The sequence below is a fragment of the Tauraco erythrolophus genome, chromosome Z (assembly GCF_009769465.1).
Source record: "Tauraco erythrolophus isolate bTauEry1 chromosome Z, bTauEry1.pri, whole genome shotgun sequence".
Lineage (NCBI taxonomy): Eukaryota > Metazoa > Chordata > Aves > Musophagiformes > Musophagidae > Tauraco > Tauraco erythrolophus.
This window is the reverse complement of record NC_141496.1, coordinates 34829261-34855105: the sequence shown is the minus strand read 5'-3', so window position 1 is coordinate 34855105 and position 25845 is coordinate 34829261. Positions and strand designations below refer to the sequence as shown.

General features: G+C 38.0%; 1 protein-coding gene across 1 annotated transcript in view; it reads left to right on the top strand.

Annotated features, from left to right (window-relative positions):
* The first annotated feature begins 1555 nt into the window (after nucleotides 1–1555).
* Nucleotides 1556–25845, top strand: part of SLF1 (SMC5/6 complex localization factor 1) — a 38612-nt gene continuing 14322 nt past the window's right edge. Inside the window, 11 exon segments of the mRNA XM_086629845.1 lie at nucleotides 1556–1669; nucleotides 1832–1907; nucleotides 4276–4519; nucleotides 5945–5962; nucleotides 6664–6826; nucleotides 11559–11690; nucleotides 13143–13196; nucleotides 15938–16096; nucleotides 16670–16836; nucleotides 18244–18381; nucleotides 19053–19218. Of these exon segments, the coding sequence (XP_086485971.1) occupies nucleotides 1556–1669; nucleotides 1832–1907; nucleotides 4276–4519; nucleotides 5945–5962; nucleotides 6664–6826; nucleotides 11559–11690; nucleotides 13143–13196; nucleotides 15938–16096; nucleotides 16670–16836; nucleotides 18244–18381; nucleotides 19053–19218 (1431 nt within the window).

Sequence of the window (25845 nt, the reverse complement as noted above, 5' to 3'; positions counted from 1 at the left end):
ATCAAGTCAAAACTCATCTCTCAAACACACGAAAGACCCAAATAAAGTTTCACGAACAATCATAAACTTGGCATTTCTGCCTTTCTAAATCCTAAATTGAGTGCTTGGGGTACAATCTGAGCATTATTTTGACCTTTTCCTGTTGCTTTGTAATTTAAAAAAATCGAGCTCTAAAGCGTCAGTGCCACCTTGGCCAGCGGGGCAGGGATCCCCTCACCAAAACGGTGCCTCGATTATCCGGCTGAAGCAGCACCTGGCCATCTTCCCTGAGCATGGGCCATCGCACAAGACACTTTTTAATAAAAGTTTCTCTGAGACACAGAGAAAAAGGTCCTGAGGATCAGGAATCCTTGGTCCCTTCACTGACTCTGGCAGACTGCCTGTTCCAGACGGCTGACACTCCAGCCCGCATCCACACCGAACTCCCACGTCGCTCCGCTGCCCGCACATACCCCTCCCACACCGCTCCTTAACTCTGCTGAGCAACAGGAACGCCGATTTTCCGAGGCGGCGCCGGCGCGTTTCCCGCCCCGCCCTCCGCCGCACGGCCCCGGCCGTCCCCCCGCCCTGCGGACCCCGTCCCCTCGGCCCGAGGCAGGCCGCCCCTGCCCGCCGGGCCCTCCTCAGCGGGGTGTCGGCGCCGCCCTCCCGCCGCGGCGGCGGCCGCCCACTGGCCGCTCGGGGAGCCGCCGAGCTGCGCAACACCCGGCCGTCCCGCCGAGGCGAGGAGGCGGCCGCGGGGAACCCCCGAGCTCCGCGGCGGGTCGGGGCGGCGCCCAGCCCTGCCCCGCTCGGCGTCGAGGCCCGGCCGCACGGCGAGGGGAGGGGAGGGCAGCCCCGCCGCGGCCACTTACCCGGCCGGGCTCCCCCCGCGGCTCCGCGCCGCCAGCCCCGGCGACCGCGGAGCGTCAGTGACAACGGCCCGGAACGGCCGCGCCGCCACATCCGGGGGCGGAGCGGCGGGAAGGCGGGAACGCGCGGGCGGTCGAGCGCGGCGAGCGGCGCCCGGCGCGGCCCGAGGAGCGGGAAGGCGCCCGCGGCGTTTGTACGTTAGCGCGGGCGACCTCCCCCCGCTGCGGCGGGGCGGCGGCGGGTCACTCCCCGCAGCTCACGGCCGCCGAGGCCGCCGCGCTTCCGTGTCGCTGTCCGGCGGGGCCTCCCCGCAGGGCGGGCGGCGTTCCCTCCCGACCTCCCGGCGGGCGGTGGCAGCCCCCCGCACCCGCCGGGGCGCGCACGGCAGCGGGGCGGAGGCTCGAACCCGCCCCCGGGTGCGCGGAGCCGCGGTGTCCGCCCTGGGGGAGCTCGGCCCGTCGCAGGCCGAGGTTTGGGGCTCTTTCCCCTTCCCCGTTACCGCCTCTAAGGTGTCCTGACTGCGGCGGGCGGTGACAGCTTTAAACGCGGTGTACCGCCGTCGGGTAGCGTTGGTTCCTCGCGGTGCGTTTTCCCTTTCTGTCGGAAAACCAGTAGGAAGTACTAGTGGGATCATGCAGGCAACGTTTCATGGTGTGTGTTTTACGTGGCAATGTTTCCTTTTTGTTTGTTTTTCTTTTAGCAGATGGCAGGTGGAGACCAGAAACGGATAATCCAATTAACTGGATTTAAAAAAGAAGAGAAAAAGGCACTACTCAAATGGCTGTTCAAACTGGACTGTGTTTTTTTAGATAATAAGGTATTGTTCCCTTAAAGTACCTGATGGTTAATGCAGAAAGGAATAGTGTAAGCTTTGAAATAAAGGACTGCGTGGTAGTTTAGAGCTGTCTGTAAACAGCCAAGGAAGTTGAAATTTCGTTTCCAGTGATACAAGTGTGTTGTTTTGTCTTTGTTTTATTAGAAATACAGAAATTGTACACATCTTATAGCAAAAAAGCTGTGCAAGAGTGAAAAGTTCTTAGCTGCCTGTGCTGCTGGTGAGTAAAAGGTTTGCTGTAAAATTTCGAGGGATCATAACACAGGACTGGAAAGGACCCTTAAAAGCTTCCTAGTTTCCTGTTTTCATTTCGTGAATGAACTGTCTTACAAACTCTCATTCTTCTTGTTCCATTAACCTTGATTTTTAATATAATGTTATGTTCAAGTTCTGATTTACTTCTTTTCGTTTCGGATTTTTTCCTGAATGATGTTCCTGCCAACTTCCTTTGTTTGATCTGCATCTGTTCCCAAACAGAAAGCTTCGTTATATATTAGTTAGATGGTGAAGTCATACCCACATGATATGGGTGCTTAAAAATGGATCACGTGAAAAGGGGGCAGAGGGAGTGTGGACATCTGTAGTCAGCAGGGGTTTTTGACACCATGTTCACTGGTAAATGTTGCTGTCTGTAAGTTCCGGTTTGTGCAGGAAGAGAAAATTCCAAGCATTTGTCATTCTGACACAAGCCTCTGGTGTTTCCTCTTGCTTTTCTTTTGGCTAAGGCCTCATGCTGAAATCCCATACATAAGCAACTAAAATACTTTTCTAATGATGATTCTGTATTTTAAGATTTCTTTATAGACAGGTTGCCTGCAAAGATTTTATGATAAGTTCAAAAAATCTTGTGGAGTTATGAGTTTTCACTATAGTGATCTATTAACTGGATAAATGTGATCATTGTGTCGTTTTAAACCAAAATATTAAAGCAATTTTTTATGATGGATAATCTTAAGTTTAAGAGATAACAGACAGAAATAACTGAACGTAGATTTGGATTTAAAGATCTAAGTAAGTTTCTTGATTTCATGTTTGTACTTATGTACCACGTTAGCATGCATTTTCAATTATCTGTCACTGCTAGAATTTAAGAGGGTGTGTTTGTGTGTTTTTTTATATATATATATGTATATATATGGATGATTCCTTTTACTAATGTGAAATTCTGATCACACTCTAATCAAAAAGGAAATAGACTAAAAGTTTCCGTGAGAGAAACAATATTAAAATGCAGATAGATCTATGGCATAACACTTCATTTTAACTATTATAAATCTTTGAGTTAATGTTTTCTTCATTTATGGATTTAAAAGATCTAGAGATGTTTTCTTGAACTGAATGGAAATTATATATGTAGTGTCTGCATGGCAATGGAAAACTGTGTCATGTTTCTGTACTTGCAAGTCATCCCCAGTACCATCCAGTACTTTTTAATCCTGTAAGAGATGCTGTTTTTGTGTAATTATTGCTCTCACCCTTGATGGCAGAGAGCGTTTCTTCATTCTTACTGCAGTTTTTCCCCAAGTAAGTGTAAAAAGGCGATGTTTAAACCCATCTGGAACTCCCTAGAGGTGAACAGAAATGACAACAAGGATGCCAGTCTTCATGGACTTCCTGGCTGACTACTTCTGAGATGGAAACTTTGAAATGAAAGTGATTTTAACGTATAGGTTGTGCACAGCATACCTTTTCCAGTCCTAAGTCTGCTGATACCTATGCTAGGTTATGTAGAAGTACCATCTGTGCTCCTGCACTGAGACATTTTGCCAGTCAACCCTGCTGTTCTGTGAAACCAATTAGGTTCACACAATTTGAGTCAGTTTCTCTTACAGTATCTTCTGTAGGTAGTGTTTCAATACGGGAGCAGGGTACTAACCACGGCTCTTGACCTGAACCTGTAAGAAGAGAGAGACAGAGAGAAAGGGGAAGATCATTACATACAGTATCAAAAGCATACATACGGAAGATGAAAGGGGAGAGGCGGAGGAGGTGGAGCCAAGGGATGAGAGAAAAGGATGTGAAAAGAAAAAAGGGGACAGACGAAAGTCGAAAACCGTATCCCCCTAATGCCGATACTCACTACACTCGCAGTGCAAGTAATATTAAGAATATATAAAAGAAACAGCTTACATGTGAAAACTTTCATTCCTCTTGTTAATCGTTGATGGTAAAATATTTCTTCAGTTTGCCACATTTTAGTACATTTGTGAAAGTGCCAAACGATATTAAAAATAAAGGGTTAAGCAATGTTCTGTGGAAGTCATAAGAACAAAATCTGGGAAGCTGAAAAACTCTCTTTGCAGATTTTTGAGGAGATAGATGAGTGTTTTATCTAGGAAGGGTAAAAAGGTACTTCATCATTAAAAGAAAGCAAAACGATCATTTTCAGTAGCATTGTGAGATTTCTGATTTTAAAGCGTGAAGAGGAGAACTCTTGTAGTAGGAAGAAGTTTTTAAAATGGTACTTACAATTGCAGCTTTTATTTGCACAAGAAAGGTTGAAGTTAATTTTATATTAGATCTTCAGTTGATTGCCATTTGTCTGCACAAAAAAATCTTTTGTGGTTGACAGTTCATTTGCTTTTTAGGAAAGTGGATACTAACTAAGGAGTACATAATTAATAGTGCCGAAAGTGGCAGATGGCTTGATGAAACAACGTACGAATGGGGATACGAAATTGAAAAAGACACCCATTATTCACCTCAAATGCAATCTGCACCTAAAAGATGGCGCAAAGAACTGACACGCTCTGGTGCTCGAGGGGCCTTCCACAGATGGAAAGTTGTCCTCCCTGTTAACGAAGGTGATAAACGAATGACGTCTATTAGAAGGTAGGAGGATATGTCTTAAAGCTTAAATAATGAATGATGGGTCACGTTTTTGTTCTTCTGTCCTACTGAGTTTGGTAGCTCTTCAAACTCTGAATTGTTTTCATTAATATACTTCCATTCTTTTTATAATAAAATTACTTTAAATCTTTAACATCAGTGCTTTTCTTGCTTTCTTTTCCTATAGTGTGAAAAATAACAGGCATTCTTATGTTTGCATCTTAAGTAAACTGCTTACAGAAACTTTCTTCATGAGGCAAGATACATAGGCGCCCGTTTTTCATGCGTAATCGTTTGCTTTGCGTGGATGTTACATTCAAATGGTAGCTGCAACGGGATATGTTACTTCACTTGGGTGGGTGACCTGAGCCAGCTATGAACTGTGTCTTAAGAGTCTGGGCCACACTGTGACTGACCTGATCGTTTTTTGTGTCACATCTACGCGACAGCTTCTTGTAGCTCTGAAGACCTAATTTGTACTGTAACAGATGTTTCTGATATGATGTAAATACAGATAGTTCAGCAGAGAAAAGACAAAAGTATAAAGGGAAAGCAGAAAAAGGAAAAGAGCTGAAGTGCAAGAATTCTGGGACTACTTTTCTCAGACATACACCCCGCCCTGTTCCTACATGTTTGGATTCCATGATTTAAATACTACATTGAATTGCAAACACAGCATATTAAGTAATGTTTGCTTCTGATACAGTAAAAGGAAACATCCCCTGACACTGTTGTAGAGCTTTGCCTTCCTCACAGGAGCAGTTGACGGTCCCACTCTCCTCCTCTGTTGAGATCCCAGTTAGTTAGGAGTAGTTCTGAGGTCTGGATGTGCCACAGATGCACAGCCAAACAGGGAAGTGCAGTTTGTCTGATTGATCATGGTACAGGGCCGCATGCTGCATTGCAGAATGCCTGTCTGTCTGCAGTTCATAAAGTGAGGTGTAGATGAAGTTGCCGTCTTCTCATGTTGTCAGCTGAAGACAGTGTAAGTATGCTATTTTCTTGGCTGAGTGGAATAGTTTACTATGTGCTGTCTTGCAGAAAGATGCACTCATCCTGCTATGTTTGTGAAGAATGCTGTTTCTTTTTCCGTAAAAAATGCTTTTGCAGATCTTCATGATAACACTACTGAAATGCTGTTTTCCACAACTCTCTGTTTGCAATAGAAATAGCCTTTAACAACAACTACATCAGCAAGACAGGTGAACAGGCAGTTTTGTGAAAGGAATCTCTTTTTCTGTGCTGTTTCCCATACACCAACATGGGGATCCTTTCACTTGGTCAGAAGCCACTGACAGGTAGATACGGTCTCCAGCAAGTACTGTCTTCAGTGTAAAGGCCACTGTAGCTTTGGGGAGGGATTGATTTTTCTGCAATGTTTACAACACTGTGCCTTTTTTTCCTGTTGTGTGCGTTTCCTGCCTTTAGTGCCTAGCTGTTGGATGTGTAAGTGTGCGAGACCAGCATCCTTTTCTTTTTACATTCCTGGATTTTGAAAAGTAAAACATGTATCCAGCATTTCAAGAGACCCTATTTCTTCTACCATTTTTTTTTTAATGTGGCGTCTTTGTTAAAAGATAGAAACAATTCTGGTAATTACACTTCATGAAACTCTTACATGTAATGGTATCACAAAGACAAACAAATCTGTTTTCTGTGTTTGATATTGGACAGCACCAAATGCAGTAAATGACTCCAAAATGAAGTCAAAAAGCGGATTTGCATTATGAAATACCATGTTAAGAGTTCAGAAAAGCAGTTCCATTTTTGGTACACCAGTTAATTTATTGTAAAACTTAATTGAAAGACCATCATCATTGTGGGGGACATAATGCAATAAATTATAGCTGCTGTCAGCAAATTTGATCTTTGAAAGCGTGTACAGGTAGAGCTTTCTATCAGATATGTAAGAGGTGTACATTGAGTTTAATTAATAGCGTTAAATTGTGAAGAGAAGGATGTCATTAAGTGGGTTCTTTCCTCTTTTGAAGGCTATTAAGCACCCTTTTATCTTCCTAATGAAGGTTAGGCGGTGTCATATGTCTAGAAGCCTTATTCACTTGCGCTTGCATGCTTGCAGTTTGTGAATGGTAATGTAGCTTTCAGCAGTGTTAACATAATGCATCTTTCTAAATATGTTTATTTAGAGTTCTTCAAGCTGGAAAGGCAACCTTGTGTTCATCTCAAAATGTAGAGCGCAATGTAACTCATATATTCATCAATAGTACATTTTTTCCTATGCAAAACAAAAAATGTCTGTCTGACGCTCAGTACTACCCTTTGCAATATATAGGAGATTACCTTCTCGAGGTAAGTAAATTAAAAACATGTCTAAAATTAGTTTTTTCGTTGTCATTGTTACTAATTTACATCAAGTTTACTGATTACTTAATAATAGAGGGGAATATGATCGGCTTAAATATTTTGTAATTTAATTAATACTTTCTGATTCTGAGACTATTTATCCAAGAGAAGAGAAGGCTCATGAGTATACATAATAATGACCTGAAGGGAGGGTGCAGAGAGGATGGAGCCAGAGTATTTTTCAGTGGTGCCCTGTGACAGGACAAGAGGCAGCGGGCACAAACTGAAGCACAGGAGGTTCTGTCTGAAGGTCATGAAACACTTTGTTGTTGTTGTTGTTTGTTTTTTTTTTTTACTGTGAGGGTGGTGGAGCACTGGAACAGGTTGCCAGAAGAGGCCATAGAGACTCCATCCTTGGAGATATCTAAAAGCCATCCAGGCATGTTCCTGGGCAGCGGACTGCAGGTGGCCCTCCTTGGTCTAGGGATTTGGACCAGATGTCTTCCAGACATCCCTTCCAACTTCAACCATTCTGCAATTCTGTAATAGAAGAATTGTCTTCCAAAAGTGGTCTTTTGTTTCAGACCAGAAGAAATAACACCAAGGAAGCATACATTATTTCTTCTTCCTCTTCATGTTCTTCCTTGGCTCCTGCTTTGTGCTACTATTACTGGAAAAATTAATTAGACTTCAGGAGGAAATTCCAGTGTAGGTGACCATCAACTAAACAGTTATTCACAAAATACCAAGAAAAAAAATACTATTTTTCATTTATATTATTTTTATTTGGTAAGGATTTGGAATGTGCGTATGTATCTATCTGTCTACCTATGTATGTGAATATATGTATTTTTCGCTGGGTTTGGCATACACCGTTAAGCTGTAGGTAATGGTATCTTCATGCTTCAAGACCAACGTAACAACTTCTTTTGTCAACTGACCTCAATTACTACCTTTTTTCCCACATTATAGATTTACTATGGTAAAGTAGTCTGTAGATTATTTTGTTAAAATTCTTAACTCAAAATCAGTTTGTTAGCTGTCCTTCATGGCTGGCAAGAACTCGTGGTTGCAATGGGAATTTTGTAAGGAGACTGTATGGTAGGGAGAGGAAACTCACTCAGGCTATTTCTGTGCTAAGATTCTAATAAAAGCTAGTCACCTATATTCCCTTTTCAGTCAACGCACTGAGCCTGATGCTGCAAGAATTGTAATTTCCTAAAATAGTTGTATGAACTGCTTTCTGACCATACCTTTAACTCTCCGTTACTGTAGAAAGATCATTCTGTACTTCCAGACAAAATTAAACAAAATGAATTTAAACTGAAGGATTCTGTAAGCACCCAGTAACTCTATGAGAATAGATTAGCACGCCAAGAGAAGAATGTCTCATATCCCGAAAGTTTATATACTGTAATGCTTCTCCATTTGCAGAGTCAGGGAGGTACTGACTCCATCATCCATGGAGTCAGAAGGGACGTTGGTGTTTCAGAAAATGTTATAGTCCTTACAACTCAAATCACATGTGCTCACTTGTGCAAAAACTGGATTCAACTTTGTCTTTTTCCATGTTAGAAAACCTGTTGCCATTCACGACAAAACTTCTTTCTCTTTTACTAGTCAGAAGTGTTAAATTCTTGAGAATGCAAGTTCTGTATTTCTTGGTTGGTAGAAGAGGATTCTCCAAAGTCTCTGTAATAGCTTTCTTCTGTTAACTACGCTAGAACATAAGACAGTACATCATCAGATCCACTAAGACATGAGGATCTGGATGGACCTTATTTGAAGAGAGAAGTCATGCTTGAGGTCATCATTCCAGAAAGATGAGAGTTTTTTGTTGGAGTGGCTAAGCCAGATAAGGCATCCAGTGCAATATCAAATGGTTCAGAGTGTTAGGTTCATTCAGCTGCAAAATTGGATTAGGAGTTAAATTTAGAGTGATGCAAAAGATAAGGCAGAGCAAGAAAAGCAGCTTGGTTTTCTTTCATCTTTCCATCTGCTCCATGAGAGGACATGTCACTCTTCAGTGACTTTTCTTGTATGTGTGGAATTCACTAGAACTAGGATTTTTTCTTACTATTTCCCAAGAGAGAGAGATATGCCTCATGATTCATAGTCATTTGCTTACCAGATGCACTATTCAGAACTTCTTAGCATTTTGACCTGGAACTGCCCAAAGTACTCAGAAGATTGTTTTAGTCTGGTGGTTCCTCAGACTGCGGGATGATTTTTAGTCAACTGCTGATTGAAAATACTACCTTTGCAAGCCAGTAGGAGCTAAAACTGTTTGTTGCTAGGAATAACCTACTTAATTTGAAAATTCTTTGGGTTCTTCAGACCAAAGCATATACTTTGCTCTTCCTGTTTTAATGAGCAGTAAAGCTGTTACAAAAGGGTGAGAAGAGGTTTGAACAGTCCTAATGTTTACACCCTGAATAAAACACACATCAACAGAGGATCTCAGTCTAGTGCTTACTCTCTTAATGAAACTTGTTCAGGGAAACTTCTCTGCTACACCTTTCAGCTACGATAGACATTTACGTTTAACAGAGGAATGAGCGTCAAGTTTTTATGGTTACCTCACCTTTTGTTGATCTCTGTAAGAGTAAAGTATTTCTTGCTGCGCACCCTGAATTCCTCCCAGGTGTGATAACAGGTTTCCATCTTAACCAGTCCATTAACTTGCACGTATTTTTTTTTTTTTCTTGGATTTCATTAAAGTAACTCACCTCAGAGGCCACGAGAGCATTAGCTTTCTATTTAAATGCATCTAAAGAACTCAGAAAGCTGCCAAGGCTCCTAGTCTCTTAAAAGGAAAAGAATAAAACATAGACAATCAAATCGCAACACTTGTCCAAATGTATTAGGCTTTATCAGAGAATGTTATGGACATGCTCCTCTCTCTCTCTCTCTCAAAAGCGCTTGGCATGTAGTTCCAACTTTGTAAATTTGTAGTCCTGCTATTTGACTGCTACTTCTAGAAAAAAAAAAACTCCCTTCCTCCCTGAAATATCCACATATATGTCCAGATGCTTAATTCAGCAAAACAGTGTTTTCATTTTTTTCAGTGGAACTGCACTGATGTTCAGGCTATTCATTCTGTGGGGTTTTTTTTTTGAACCAAGTCTTTGCTGCATCTTTATATTTCATTATCTGTTCTTGTAATCACAGCCTCATAACTCTAGTGTTAAAATACTCTGGGATTGTCGTTAATAATTTGATCCTACAAGGTGTCAAATTTATTGGCTCAAGATGCTAAAGGACATGCATGATTTTAGGGAGCTAGTCTCATACTTTTCATTTAAACAGAGACTTTAAATGCTTTGTTGGATGCATGCTGGATTTCATAAAATTTTGCCAAGACTACTACAAATTGTTCGAATATAAGTATTTTTATAACCATGTTTAAAATAATGTGCAGAAAGTGCCACAAGAAGTAAAAAGTCGTTAATGCATCAAAGTTCAGTTATCCCTGGCTCATCAAAAACTACTTCAGAGCTCTTTTCAAGTTATCAAAAATACTTGACTCTCTAATGTGATGTGCAACAAACTCAGTTTTTGTTTAGAAACACAGTTGTGCACAAGCCAAATACTTTTGGTTTGAATTATACATTTAAGGGAAAATCTGAGCACTGGATGAAACACATGCAGTGTTTGAAACTTTGTCTTTAAAACCCAGTAGTATAAACTGTTCACAGCTTATGGTTGCATGCACTAGTATGTGTGGTTTTTGGCCTACTATTACTTCCCAAATTTCCTGTGCTTGATTAGCCCATTAGATTTAGGTGTTTGAATTAGAAGGCAAGCTATCCTAGGCCTTCCGCACCTGCTCCCCATAAAAAAAAGGCCGTCAGCACTGCAACCGAGGGGAACACTTCACCTGTATCTATGTTCTTAACTCGTGGCACTGCAGGAGGAAGCTGGTTTTGCAGTTGCACGTGTATTTGCCTAAATCAAAGACGATGTTTTATTCTTAGTCTGTGTATCTTTGATGAAAAGCCTACACTGAAACTCTTACTGAAATGTATTGTTCTTGTATCCTGAAATAACTTTTAAATATTTTTGTAGTTATTTTTTACTAACAGAAATAATCTTGTGGCTTCGCTGGTAGTCTTTTCAGAGTGAGCTGGAAACCAGCTTAAGAAATAACTTCGTCATTGCCTGTGCTGAAGAAATAGCTGGAAACACTAGGTGGACTTGGAGAATAAATTACTGAAAGAAGAGAACTTTTGATTTTTAAATTAGTAGTTTAGTTCAGGCTTATAGACAAGAACTGAAAAGATTTCATTGTAGTGGCCTTTTTAAAATGGATGCATGGTCATAGCCAAATTGATGAAAAAATGTCTTAAAAAATCCTTATCACATTTTTGACTAGTTGAAAAGGTGCGAGCTTTGTTTTTAGTTTTTGAAAAGTCCAAAGAGAGAATCCATTATGGAAACACAGCTCTTGTTTCAGCCACAGGGATTGGGTCAGAGTTACAGTCAGTTAGGAAATGTAATTGTGGGGCAGTTTACATAGATAATTCCTATGCTATAGCTTCCTACAACGTCAGTAGTTTGTTTCCAAAGCCCTAGCTTTTTATCTGGCACTTAAAGTAGACCTGTGAACAATTCCATAAGCATGTGTATGCACACAAGGGTTTACAATAGAATGTGTGTACAGACTTAGCACATAAAAGCTGGTTCAGAGCCTTAGCTTTGAAACTAAAAAAAACTGATATTAATTTGCTCTGCACAGAATGAAGTACAAAATACTGAAGATATCCAAATGAACTGTTTCCTGGATGCACAAGAAACAGACCAAATCATGTCTAACACGCAGCTTGCTGAAGTCAAAAATGCTGTTATAAAACATATGTTTTTTGCTGCGGTAAGTAACAATCAGCATTTTTAGCATAAAATGTATGTGATTAAATTTATCTTTCAATACTGAGCTAATAAAGTAGATATTTTTAACATCTTTTGAAATAGCAATAATGCCTTTTAACCTGCAATGTTTAATAATCCTGTATTTACAATATCGACCTTTAGCTAAAATATAATTTAGTAGTGGTAATTGGTAGGCATGGGTGTGTGGAAGACATGGTGGACTACTTGGAATCTTAGTGTCATATGTGAGACAAGTAGTAGCTAATATTGTTCAACAAAATGTCATCGGACTACAGTCTTTTTATGGCTTTCCTGTTATCTAGCTGAATTACACTAACACATTTTTAAAACTAACCATACCCTAGAGCAAGTATTTTGTTAATTCATATGAATGTTTTTTATTACAATTAAAAAATAATGCTAAATGCACTCCTTTGTTTTTACGTTGTCACATATCCAATCCTGATAAAAATGCTACATTAGCAATTAAAAACATTATGTCGTATCTAGAAAAAACAATTACTTTGATTTAGGATATATTATCTCTGTAAGTTACAGTGATGCAGATGATGGTGTGCAAGTATTTTTGTAGAAGCTTGCTTATATGAAGCACTGTACGATTTTGTAACTGCAAAATCAGGTCCTCTATGTATATTAATACAAGTTCTTAGTAGCAAAAGAATTAGATTTTTTAAATCCTCAATGTACACAGTGTTTAAACACGAGATTAACAAATAGACGACTCATGCTGCTTAAATCTATACACCTTCAAATGCTACATCTTTTATCAGTGACATTTTATCAAGACTTTACCCTCCAGACCTTTAAAAAATAAACGCCTTTGACTTTTCTTGTATGCTGCACACAACAAGTACGCTTCTTATCAAATTATCTTTTCCTCAAACTATTAGGGAGTTATGCGCAGATATAGTAATCATAATCATAAAGACAATCTCTCCTAAAAGACTTTTTTGGTAACATGTATTAGTAAGATTGTAACACTAGGCCATAACTAAATATAGCAATAATAGTAATACATTTTTGCATCTACTACCATATCTTCACTTTACAGGTAACTTGAAAGAGGAATCCAAATTTTGCATTGTGCCATAGAAAAACTGAAAACACTTAATATTTTTTAATGTGGTTAAGTAGACCAAATCTAGTAAAACTGTCCTTACATAGCAACCACATAAACAAGAATCAGAGAATAACAAGAAAAACGGGGAGAAAAATTGCCCGTATTAGTTTCCTTTTAGATCACTTGTCCTCTATTTCATAATTTTGCTATTCAGATATTAAAAACATAAATATAAATAGATTGCTATGTTGAATGTTTTACTTGAACTGTGTTTAACAAAAGTTGCCATTTTGGGGGGTTTATGCAGTATATATTGAATATTCTTATTGATATCCAGCATGCAGGTTGATTTTTTTTTTTCCTTTTTTACAGGCTGTTAAGCACAGATTTGCTCAAAAAGACCAACTGAATAAACGCAATCCAGAGGTAAGGAGTCTCACAAAAAGGGCGTGTTGCGTATATGGAATATATACCTGCAGTGCTTCACGAGAAACTGCTAGATCCTCATCAGCCAGAACGTGAGCCAGTGCAGCTTTGTACAGCTTATTGAATATTAAGGCCCTACAATAGCTATCTCCTGATATTAAACAGATCATCAACTCAGTTTTCTATCATTCTCCGTTACTCCTCACAAGTAAGCCGAAAACCAGTTATTTCCTTCTTATCATTAATGTAATGCAAAAGGCCTCACACCCTCCTAAAACAGCTTTTTTTTCAGTGTACTTTCCAAATAATGCATTGATGTTACTGTTTCTTCTAGTACCAGAATTTTCAAGAGATGCAAGTTTCAGTCACAGTGTAAAAAGGCGATGCTGGTAGGATCACCAGGTGAGGGCCAGTAGAACAGGATTGTACATGCACAATATACTGGGTCATCTTCACACATCTTAAATCCAAGCAACAGAAAAGTTGTTCTTTGACTGCCATTAAACAGTTCATGATTGCTCTTTAGGTGTGCTGTTGCATATAATTAACATCACGAAAGTATGAATGCAACCATTATTTCCAAAAGAATGTGAAGATTTTAATAGTGCATGTATGAATGAGAAAATTGAAATAAACGTGAGTTGCAAAGGCCAGATGCACAAAGACTTGATTAAAAGAAAATTGTCTAGATGAGCAGCTTTATTTATTGTTAATATAACAACGGCAGATATTAGGAATCTGAGAAATTAAACATTTGCAGAGGAACTAAATATCTAGTGTTAAGGTGGAGCTCATTCACTGAGACTTTAGCTGTGATTTAACTACAATTGTAATTTCTTTCAAAAGTTTTTCCAGGTTTGACCTGAGGTCCTAATGATCTTAGTTTATTACTGAAACATTTTTTGCAACTATCTTGCTTTGTGGTGCTAGAGCATGTCCAAAGGAAGGGCAACGAAACTGGTGAAGAATCTAGAGCACAAGCCACAAGGAGTGGCTGAGGGAACTGGGGTTGTTCAGCCTGGAGAAAAGGAGGTTCAGGGGAGACCTCACTCTCTACAACTGCCTGAAAGGAGGTTGTAGCGAGGTGCAGGTCGGTCTCTTCTCCTGAGTAACAAGCAATAGGAGAAGAGGAAACGGCCTCAAGTTGCACCAGGGGAGATTTAGATTGGATATTAGGGCAAATTTTTTCACAGAAAGGGTTGTCGAGCACTGGAACAGGCTGCCCAGGGAAGTGGTAGAGTCACCACCATGTAGATGTGGTGCTTAGGGTCATGGTTTAGTGGTGGACTTGGCAGTGTTACATGAGCAGTTGGGCTTGGTGATCTGAAGGGTCTTTTCCATCCTAAATGACACTATGATTCTGTGATTGTAATAGCAGTGTACTCCATCAACCTCAAAACCACGATTGGACTCAAAGCCTACATGAATTTAAATTTTAAACTAATTTTAAAACAATTAATAGGATGTCTTGAGTGGCTTTAATGTACATTAGAAGCCAGTTTTTTTGGCAGAGACTGTAAAGTCTACAAGTTGTTAGGGACTAAAATGGTAATAATAAATCTATGTAATTGTTTCATTCCTGGCAGTCCAATCAGTGGTCTTTCTGACTCACAGAATCACGGAATGTTAGGGATTGGAAGGGACCTCTAAGGATCATCTAGTCCAATCCCCCTGCCAGAGCAGGACCACCTAGATCAGATCAAGAAGGATCTCTCCTTCTTTTAGTTGTGACTCCCTGTCCCAGTTTGTTTGAATTTACCCGAGCCTCAGGCTGTGTGGTGTAACAAAAGAGCTGGATTTCAAAACAGAAGTTATCACAGGCAGAGGGAAGCTGTGCTTTAGTTATCAGCATGGTTGCAACTGGTTTGTGCATCTTAGCTTTGGCTTGAACCTGGACTAGAGGAAAGATGCAACTAGCAATATAGCTGAGATCTTCAATAGTTCTTCATTTGTATCATTAATCTGTGGCAATAAAGGTTTGGAAAGCTGAGAGTACAGACAATAACAGGGAAATTGCAGGGAAGATACAGCATTTCATGAAAGCCATTAGATCCTTCTGGGTCCTCTGAAAGCTTGCAGAGTTAAGTGTTTTGCTGTCTTGAGTGGCAGAGAATAAGAAGGAAGCCCTGTGCCATTAAGAAGATCTTCAGAGCTTTGAAATCCACTGGGATCAATATCTGTGCTATCTGTAGCATTAGCTGCTTCTCTGACATGCTATATGGGAATAGGAGAACTAGGGAGATAAAACAGTTACATGGTTCATAGTTTTGTAATGTGTAATTGTAAATGATGTATTTCATGATTTTACATTTTTCTCTAATTTTTTTAGCTGTTCAGTGGACTAATTATGTTACTCCTCCAGTCATATACTCTGGGATGTACTCTGCACTCTAGGAAATACTACAACTCCTTTGTGTACCTTTCTAGAATAAATTATAGACAAGTTATTGGGTGTGTGAATTGTAATTTGTTTTTTAAAAAGGTAGGTTTCAGATCTTCTGAGAAGAGAAGCACATTCTGAAACCTACTGTCTTTTCAGTGAAAGCCCAGTGCAGTAAGAGTGAAGGCCTTTCTAGATGGCAGCAGCTTACTGGATCAGGCAATAAGTAATATTTCTGGTTTGATTTATAATCTTCCTGTTTTATTGTATTACTAACATTTTACTTAGAGATTTGTGGTCAGTTCTTCAAAGTTTTTTTCATTAAGCTGTTCTTTTCCTTACCAAGATGTCTCGTTCCTAGGTTAAAAATACTGCCCTGCCCAGGGGCACATGGTATATACTTGAAGGATTAGTGGAAGAGTATTTATTTCCTGATGTAATCACAGAACTTGCTGCTGGTCAAAAGTACTCTACACCTCCTGTGGAACTTCTTCATTCTCTTCTAGAATGTGTCCTATTGGTGAGAGATGAAGACTAAAGTATTATAAATGTTAAAGCAAGAAATCGAAGTATTGTGATCTTTGCTTCTGACACTGTATTTCGTGGGTTTTAGTGATGTATTCACCTTTCACTGTGTTCATCAATGTGTTTGTGTTAAAAAGGGAACAATTTACTACTTAAGGATTTTTTTTGAATTATTATTTACAAGCCTGCGTATTATTTACAACACCACATATGAATATAGTGTTCTAAATATGATAGAAGAATTGGCCCAGAATTTTTTTTTTATCACTTGTGTGACTTTTTTTTTAACCTAATAGGCCGTAGATAGAGAGCTTGATTGAGAAGGTTCATTCTAAGCAGTGATGCATTCAGCTGGAATATCACTCTGAAGCAAGTTCTCCTTGTTTCCTTCATTTTTGTTGTAAACTCTGAATTTTGCTGTTTGTAGTTATGCATTAAATTCCATGCCACTTCACTGATTAGATTTGGTCACTTGGGTTTGTAAGGAATAAAGAAAATATATAAAATCTTAGTGATAATGGATCTTTGACCGGTATGGAGCCAATATTGTTTTCTTGTTTTATTACAGGGAAATATTGATGCAGTATTTTATGCTAAACTTCATCACATTTTGTACCTTGTTCTCCAATGTGATCCTCCTTGGAAGTCCCCATCTATGTTGAAGTATTATCTGGATCTTCTTCAGTGTCCAATCTGTAAGAAAGGCACATGGTCCTTGATAGAGATGCTTGTAAGGTAAGAAAATTTAATGAGATGTGGGATGCAATAATTGTTATGTTGTACCATACTCAGGGAGGGGGGAGGAGGGTTGAAATTCTATTGTATCAAAGTCACATTTTCACCAGGACAAGTTAACTATATGTGAAGGTCTAGAATTGTAACTGAGATTTGGACTTTATGTTTCAGTAAGTGGCAGAGGGGTGTTTTTGGAAAGGAAAAAATGTACATTTTCTTGTCCTGCTCCTTTTTTTTTAAAATGATTTATTTATTTTATTTTTTAAGCTTTCCACAGATTAGAATCATCTATGTATTATTGCTGTTCTGGAATGTAAGTTTATGTATACACACGCATCTATATCTGCAGTTACAAAGCAAATTCCAGTCTTAACCAAACATGAAGCTTTATGTTATATTTTGATTTCAATCATTAGCTTTACTATCTTGTTCAGGAAGTCTGGTTATATCCTATGCCTCTACAAATACAAGACTTAGTAGATAGGAGCTGTTTGGGTAGTTGGTCTATGCTTTAGCTTGAGAACTCATTTTTTGTAATTTACATCAGCAGAAATTAATTCTTCCATTCATTTGGAAGAGAAGCTGTGCTTCTTACTGCTGTCATAAAATCTTAACTAACATTTAAGTACTTTGATACAACTGTGATTACAAACAGATGAATGCGTATGACTAAGCATGTCTATAGTCTTGAAGGGCGTTGAATCACTGTGCTTGAATCACTATAATTGGACACTTAATAGTTTTTATTAGGAACATGTCACATGGAATGGAGGAGAATTTATCTTTCAGATAAAGCATTTTGTCTTTTAGTACTTACTGGCAGAACGTGAATATCCAGAAGTTGTATACCTTGCAGGTTTTTTTGTACATGTGCTTTCCAATCCTCAGAATTCTAGGCAAAAACATGTGTTCACACTTTACATCAAAATTATCTCCATCAGGTTAGACAATCATGAGACTGAATCACAAACTGTAGTCCTGTGAAATAATATGTGTGAACTGTTGTCTGAACTAAGGTTTGTGGGATGTTACAATGTCTATAAAGTATTATAAGACTACCTTGTAATGAAAGGATTTGAAAGAAGTTCTGTTAAATTCAGTAATTGTACAGTACTTCAAGTAGAGGCAGAAAAATTAAATATGGTTAAATTGTTTAGTTTACATTATAATACAAAACTTTATCTACAACACAAAGCCCCAGTCACAAACATGTTGGGTTTTTTGGTTTTTTTTTTTTTGAAAATACAGCTTTAAAACCAGAAAGTTAGGCTTTAAAATGATGAATGTTGCCGGGGAGCAAGGTATTTCCTTGTCAAAATTGTCAAAAGTCAAAGCTGACTTTTTTGCCAATAGATCAGACTATGATTCCCGTCATACAAATGGATATTTTCGGTGTTTATTTTTCAGCTCTTGCCTTTATTGCAAAGCCATTTGTCATACAGTCCCAGATTCAGGGAGAGGAGATGAAGAGAAGATAGTTCACAAAACATTATTGAAGTTTTTCTTTGATATAGTAAAAGCTGAAGTAGAGTTTCTTGCAAAAAGGTGGGTTTTATAGGGTAATACTTTCTTATTACTTTTTTACAATTTCACATGTATTTCTGTGTCTATGGCAGGTTGTGTCCTGATTTTCATATGTCCCCAATAAGATACTGTTCCACAGAGATACAGTTGTTCAGCATCTCCTTTTATATTTCCCAGTTCTCAATTTGTTTATTGTAAGTTGATCATGTTTTAAGGCCTCTAAGTTTTCACAGCTTATTATTTCACCATATTGCAAGTTTCAGTAAGCATTTAGTTTTGCTCATAAAGTTGTATTTTTAGCTTTGCAATGCTTCAGTATTCATTCTTTAAGGTAGAAAAGCAGCATTTTGAACATACTGATTTTTTAAAAAAAAATTAACTGTTGTCTTTTGCTAGGGAGACTATTATCTTAGTTTGTGAAGTATAAGAAAAGTCTTGGTTTTGCTCTGCCTTTAGATAGTAAAGGCAGCCTTTACTTTATGTATCATTAGGACAATATTAGAATTCCTTCAGTCTGACTGTAATAGTCATCATTATTTTACTTACTATTCATCAGAAATTGCATCTGATCTTTCCCTACTTAAACATTGCCAAACCTTTGTGTGTTTTGACAGAAGACAAGGTTTCTGTCTGCTAACTATAGTAATCCAAGTGGCATGAAGATTTAGGTTTTTCACTTTCATTTTTTACAGTTTGGTTGAAGGGTCCAATTCACAGCATCAGCAAGTCATGCCACAGACAGTTCTTCTGAAGACCTTTTGGCTGGGAAGCGAAACCTCAGTGCTTTTTACCAAACACATAAATATTCTAGCAGATTGGGTCGTACTTTCTCACAGAGAACTGAACAGAAAAAATGATGTGAGTATGAATTTTGTGCTTTATAATAATGAAAACCGACATTATTTTTTTTTAAGGTATTCCTTTGTTCATTCCTTTGTTAGGAATTACATGTAAGTATCACAGCTGCTTGTTATAACTGCCTTTTGTTGTGAAGCATGCTGGTTTTCGCTCCACTAAAGGAAATGAATTGATCCATAAGATTCTCATATTGATCTGTAGAGAAGAAACGAGTCATGAGTAGCTTGTTGGCTACATTCAGATGTTCACATACCCTTAACAGCAGGTATTACTGTAGTCATTAGGGACACCAGCTTAACACATCCTGTCAAACAATAAGGTGTAACGAAAGAGGTGATTATCTTATTTTACAGTGATTGTATTCGGGAAATGTTGGAAGGAGAAAGCTAACAAAACTAACAGTTTTTTGCTGTTTTCAACTGATACACGTTATTTTATTTTAATAAATGCCCCAGTTTTCTTCCCAAGTCCTTTAGTTTCATTTGGTGTCTTCCCTAGGTCTTTTCATAAAAACGGAATTGAAGGCAACTTAATTGCTGTTCTGTGACCTGCTGACCAGCAGGACATTGACCTGAAAGATACTGAGTGTCCTCTATACCACCTCTTTCTTTTCAGAAGGTAGAGGCCTTGTAAAACATCTTTGACTTCTAGATTCTCACATAAAATACCAACTTACTGCTGTCTCTGCGTTCTCTTTTAAATTATTGTGAAAGCACAGAATAAATAGGTACTTCATTCACTTTTTCAATACAATAACAGAACAACAATAGAAAATCAAGTATTCCTGAGAAAAAAGCACTTTCAGTATAATACCTAGTAGTTCTTCATTATGTTAAGAAAGCAGAAAGATTAAACATAATGAGAGTTTCACTCATCTTACCTAGCCAGACCTCCTACCTTTTTTGAGGGCTATCAAAGCAAGACATTCTGATACAGTGCTGCCTTTTATCCTTGGTCAAGATATTTAAAAAGTGCCTAAAATTAGGCTTCTATACCCTTATTTGTATTTAAACAACCTACCTTTTCAAAGGTACTGAGCACCAAGCAGGCTCGCATTCAGTTGGTGTCAGTGACCATTCTGTTTCTTTGGAAAATGAGGCTGCTTTCATATGTTTCCCGGTGTTGAATCTGCAGGTTAAGTGCAGGAACCATTTTCTTTTTTCTACTGTGCCTTCTTTTGACAAGTTCCATCACTGTAAGCCATACCTTTTTCATAAGTCATTCTTTGCATAAGCAGAATAATCACTTATGCCAGAGAGTGTAGTACCTATATGAAAAATAAAAGAAAGAATAAAATATAACATAACCCATAGAGACCTACCTCTTGTTTAGATTCTATTTTCTTTATATACATATATATAAGAATTGTACTTTCAGCGTGAAACCCAGATGCCTATTGCTTTCCCACTTTGATCTTATGCACTGTAATGTACAATATCCCTGCAGATATGAATTCTAGCCTTAAAAAGCAGCTTGTTGCCTCATAGTTTCTGTAGTGTCGTATGTTCTTTCACACAGCCTTATTCTTTAACTTCACATTTATATATTGCATTTTCTCACCCTTTGTGTTTTTGGCAAAAATAAACTGTAAAACAAAATACCACATTTTTACATTCAAAACTTGTCATTATCCCTTTCTGCACTCTCAATTTTGCTATAATAAAACCTGATATACTGATTTTTCCATATAGTCAGAGACTCCATTTAAAATTCCATGACATTGTTGAAAAGGTCATTCAGAAAACCAAAGGAGCAGATCCTGCCCACCTACGCGGGCGGAACTGTGTTTTCTTTTCTCCTTTTTTTTTTTATTATTTTATAGATGCATAAATAAAAGCACACCATTTCCATATAATTAACTATAGCATGTTGGGTGCAATATTTTCCTTCTTGTCTTCAGTTTAAGGGTGTAAGTCATTGTTACCACTTTTGGTTTTAAAAGCTGTTTGCTTAAGAGGCAACGCTTTGGCAAGAAACATGTAAGGCCATTCAGAAACCTAAATGAAAGGAATGGCTTTGGTTATTCTTGCTGTTTGCATGGGTAGAGAAATTATGTGTTTTATAGCACATTGTAAAGAATTAACCATGTTTCCCATCTTACACAAGCGTGTTAACTTGTGGGGAAAAAAACAAACATGCCACTTGTGATATATTGAACTATGTGCAATTCTCCAGTGAAAATATCTGTAAATAAAAACAGATTAATAGTTTAATTCTTATTTTGGGCATATCTAATGTACTCTCTTCTAAGTGGGAAAAGTGGGCAATTTTTAATTTTTTTTTAGCTTTTTGAATCAGATTATCTTTTTTTGTGATTCAAAGACATTGCAACAAATCAGCACTAGAGTGGAGGAAAAATATCTGTATATATTTCCTCTCTTCTAGTGCTGAATTGTTGCAAAATTATGGGGTTTTTATATGTATGCGTAACCAGGATAGAGTGGGGGTGGTGTAAAAAAGGACAATCCAGAAACAGTTACAGTATTCTAAGTGAGAAAATCCATGGGAAAATTTTGAGTTACTAGTTTCCTTGGGTTACGTACTCTGAAGGTATTTCACTTTTCAAGCCTGTTATAACCTACATTAGAAAAAAAAAAAAAAAAAAGAAGAAATGAAGGGCTATAAAGACTTAGGTTACTTATATGACTGCATTTGCTTTCTTCTTTTAGATAGAATTTACTTTATCTTAAAAGTACTAGAATAAAATTAGTGACAGGAAATTGTATGCCCTCACTCATCACTGTGTTAATCTGCTGGGACGACTGGGTGGAATAAAACAAATACGCTATCCTTGTACTTAAAAATGCACTGCCAAAGGACATAGAAGTTTTTCCATCGCTTGAGATCTTCAAGTCAATATTGAATCTAAGTGTAATATAAGTAACATTTATTATTATTCTGTTATTTAAATGGGTTTGATACCAAAACTCCTTGTCAAGGTTCCTTGAGTCAAAGCTGTTATTTCAGTTTTAGAATTTACAAAGGAATGCGTATATTGTTTTTAACACTTTGAGTAGCATTGAGCTATTGTGTGTTTTTTCACAATGTCAAAAATGGTATCAGAAATGCTTTTCGTCCCTGATACTACTGATGTTTTTTTTAAAAAAATAAGCTGTCTTACATAGCCTGACAAAGGAGTGAAAAAGGCATTCATTCCATTTTTTGGTTTCATCATCTTGCATATTTCTAATTTGTTTTCTTCCGTGTTCAGGTATCATTACTTGGTATAAATTTATGTGGTGTAAATTTGTAGAACTAAATATCTTTCTGGTCTATCTGTCACTTCCAATAGCTTTCTTGTAAGAATGTTTTAGGCACTTTTGGAGTACTGCATAACCCTAAAAACATTGACATCACATGAAAAAGAACTCTAAAGAACAACTCTAAAATAACCCTGTAATTCAAAGTAAAAAAGCTAAAATGAATTTTCCTGTGACTTAAAAGCTTTCTTATAAGAACTTTTATGTGTACTAAAACACACTGTGAAACTTGTCACTGTAGCACTGCACTTGACTTGGCAAAGCATTAAATGGAACAGCAATGTAGGAATTGCATTTTCTGAGCTGGCAGACATCAGTTGTACTGGTGTGACCTTTGTATGCTAACACAGTCAACAGCCTCTTCCCACCTCAATGCTTTTCTTAGTGAGATAGCTTTGATTCTCAACAATAAGAACAAGGAAGAGAGTTTTGGAAAAAGGTTTAGCTGGATCTTACTTAATTTGCTGAGCATGGTGTAGTGGGTTGACCCCAACTGGCAGGTAGGTCCTCACCCGGCTGCTCACTCACCCACCCCACAGTGGGATGAAGGAAAGAATCGAAAGGGCGAAAATTACAAGACTCATGGGTTGGGATAAAGACAGTTTAATAAGCAAAGCAAAGCTGTGTGCACAAGAAAAGCAAAATAAGGAATTCATTTGCTACTTCCCATTGGCAGGCAGGTGTCCAGCCGCTTCCTGGAAAGCAGGGCTTCATCACACGTAACGGTTACTTGGCAAGGCGAGCACCATGAACCTGAACATCCCCCCTTCCTTTTCCTTTCCTCAGCTTTTATTGCTGAGCATGACGTTTATGTGGCATGGAATATCCCTTTGGTAATTTTGGGTCAGTTGTCCCAGCTGTGTCCCCTCCCAACTTCTTGCGTGTCCCCAGCCCACTTGCTGGGGAAAATAAGCACTGCTCACAAAAGCTGAAACATCCCTGTGTTATCAACACTCTTTGAGGCACAGATTCTAAACACAGCACAGGCTGCTATGAAGAAAATTAGCTCCATTCGAGGCAGACTGGGTACACTTGGGTTTGTAAGGAAGAATAACACTGCAGTTCCATTAAGAATCTTTTCAGCATGATTTGAAATACTATGTTTTGTAGTGGTACGTTATTTGTAGCAGTTTTAAAAATACATTATTTGCAGAGAAGAGGGAAAGACTTGAATAGTTTATAACATACCTACAAAAATCATGGTTCTTGTTTGTCAATTTGTAAAGAAACAAACTGTTTAAACTTAATCAGATTCAAGTTTGATTAGAGATTGAAGTAGTAAATGATAGAACTAAAATCAGTGGTTTCTGAGTATTCTCAATTTTTGTTCATTGAAGGCTCACGTTCCAGTGACCAGTTGTCACATCACTATCTAAGTGACAGTGTAAACAAAAACCTCTCATAAAATGTGTTTTTACGTAACCCAAAATTGCATTTGTTAGTAATAGCAATTCATGTGTTTTATATGTTTAACTTGTTATTTCATGTCCAGGAATGAGAGTTTCCATCCAATTTTCTGAATATTGCTTTTCTATGTATACAAAAACATCAGGTGGATCCAGTGCATTTGCTTTTCCACTGATTAATATACAGAATATTCCATTGGCCAAACTGGATCTCAATCCTAAACCTAAGGTTGAATCCTAAACTAGGAGTTCTGGGTCCATTAGTTCAGCCACGCTCCCTCTCCCAGCTTGTTGTGCACCTGCACACTGGCAAAACATGGGAAGCATTTGATTTCTTAGCAGCATCTGTAAACATCAATACGTTATCAACATTCTTCTCATACCAAATCCCGTACTAAATCCAAAACTAACTACTAAGAAGAAAATTAGCTCTATCCCAGCCAAAAGCAGGACACATGCTAAAAATATTGTTGCTGAAACTTTTTTTTACTCGTTGATATTTTTGCCTTTTTGCTAGTTTGGTAATTAAAAATATCATCTGAACTTCAGAAAAACTGTAGCTTTAAACCAGCAGTAAAGTTGTAAAGCAGTAGAAGAGACTTTTCTTTTTAAGATTTAGCCTATTGAGTTTGATAGCAGAAGCTATTTATGTGCACAACAACGTTTTGTCATGCATGGTAGCAATACTAATTTTTAATGAAAATGCTTGCTTCTTTTTCCTTTATAATATTGCTTTTTCCTTTTTAATATGTGTTTCAATTACTGTGTTTGTATTGGTTTGTGGTTGAAAACAAAAATATTTTCAAGATGTTAAATAATTTTAGAACAGATGATACTTTGAGTAAATTACATCATTTCCCCCTCACTTGTAGCATTGAGCCATTTATTTCGAGACATTAAGGAGAAGCTCTTGGTTTGTGCTACCGTTGTTTTACCAAAATGTCAACCAAGCCTACACCAGTTGTCAGAATCTGGTTTGTCTTTGTCAGTGTGCAGAGATACTTAGCTGAGCAAATGTAGTTGCAACTAGTGTATCAGCCACAAGTAATATGGAGCTATATATCTGACTGTGAAACTATTAATACTGGCAGTATTAACAGTCACTATTTCAATCTGCTGCCTCAAGGTCAGCATTTGCTTCTCACCCCTTTCCTTCATAAATGAAGTGATACAAGCTTGTGATTTGGAAACAAGAAAAATAAGGTAAATACTTGTGCTTTACATCTGTATCTGCCTCAGATTACAGCTATACGTCCTTGATCCTGTCACTTACCTCCGTTAAAATTATGATTATTTGCTGCATTTGTGTAATTTATTTCCTGCAAAAAAACTATTGATGGAATTAAGTTATTCACCCAGTATTTTGCTTTAGGGTCCAATGATAAAAGAGGTGTGCTTACTGAAGGGAAATTTAAATGCATTTCAGATGTTTTAAATTAGTTCTTCAGTTTTTATTCCTGACTCCTCAGAAGATAGTAATGTATCTTTTACAAAATTTAAATTTTAGTTGAAAAAAAATTTCAAGTTGTTGACATGCCATATCAATGTTCTCATTTTTTTTTATTTTATTATAAGATCCCACAGATCGTCTACGATAAAGTGTTATGGTACAGTAAAGTAAGGGACAAACCAAATCAGGTAGAGCTTAACAGAGTAAGAGGAAGTAGGGCTGGAAGTGATCTCAAAGGTCACATTCCTAACAGATTTTCCCTGGGCAGTTTTTAAAAGCCTTCAGTGATGGAAATTATACTGCCTCCCCACACAATGTTTATTTGTAGTTGTGTTTATTCCTCTTCTGCTGAATGACAAGTAAATACAGGTACAGTATTTATGTATGTTTTCGACAAATTACTTCGTAATCTTTTTATAATAAATCTTACCTGTGTTACAGTCTCTGTTGCTTTTATATATGTCTGTTTGATTTATTGGTGAAGTCCAAACTGTTTCTAGTCTTTGGTGCT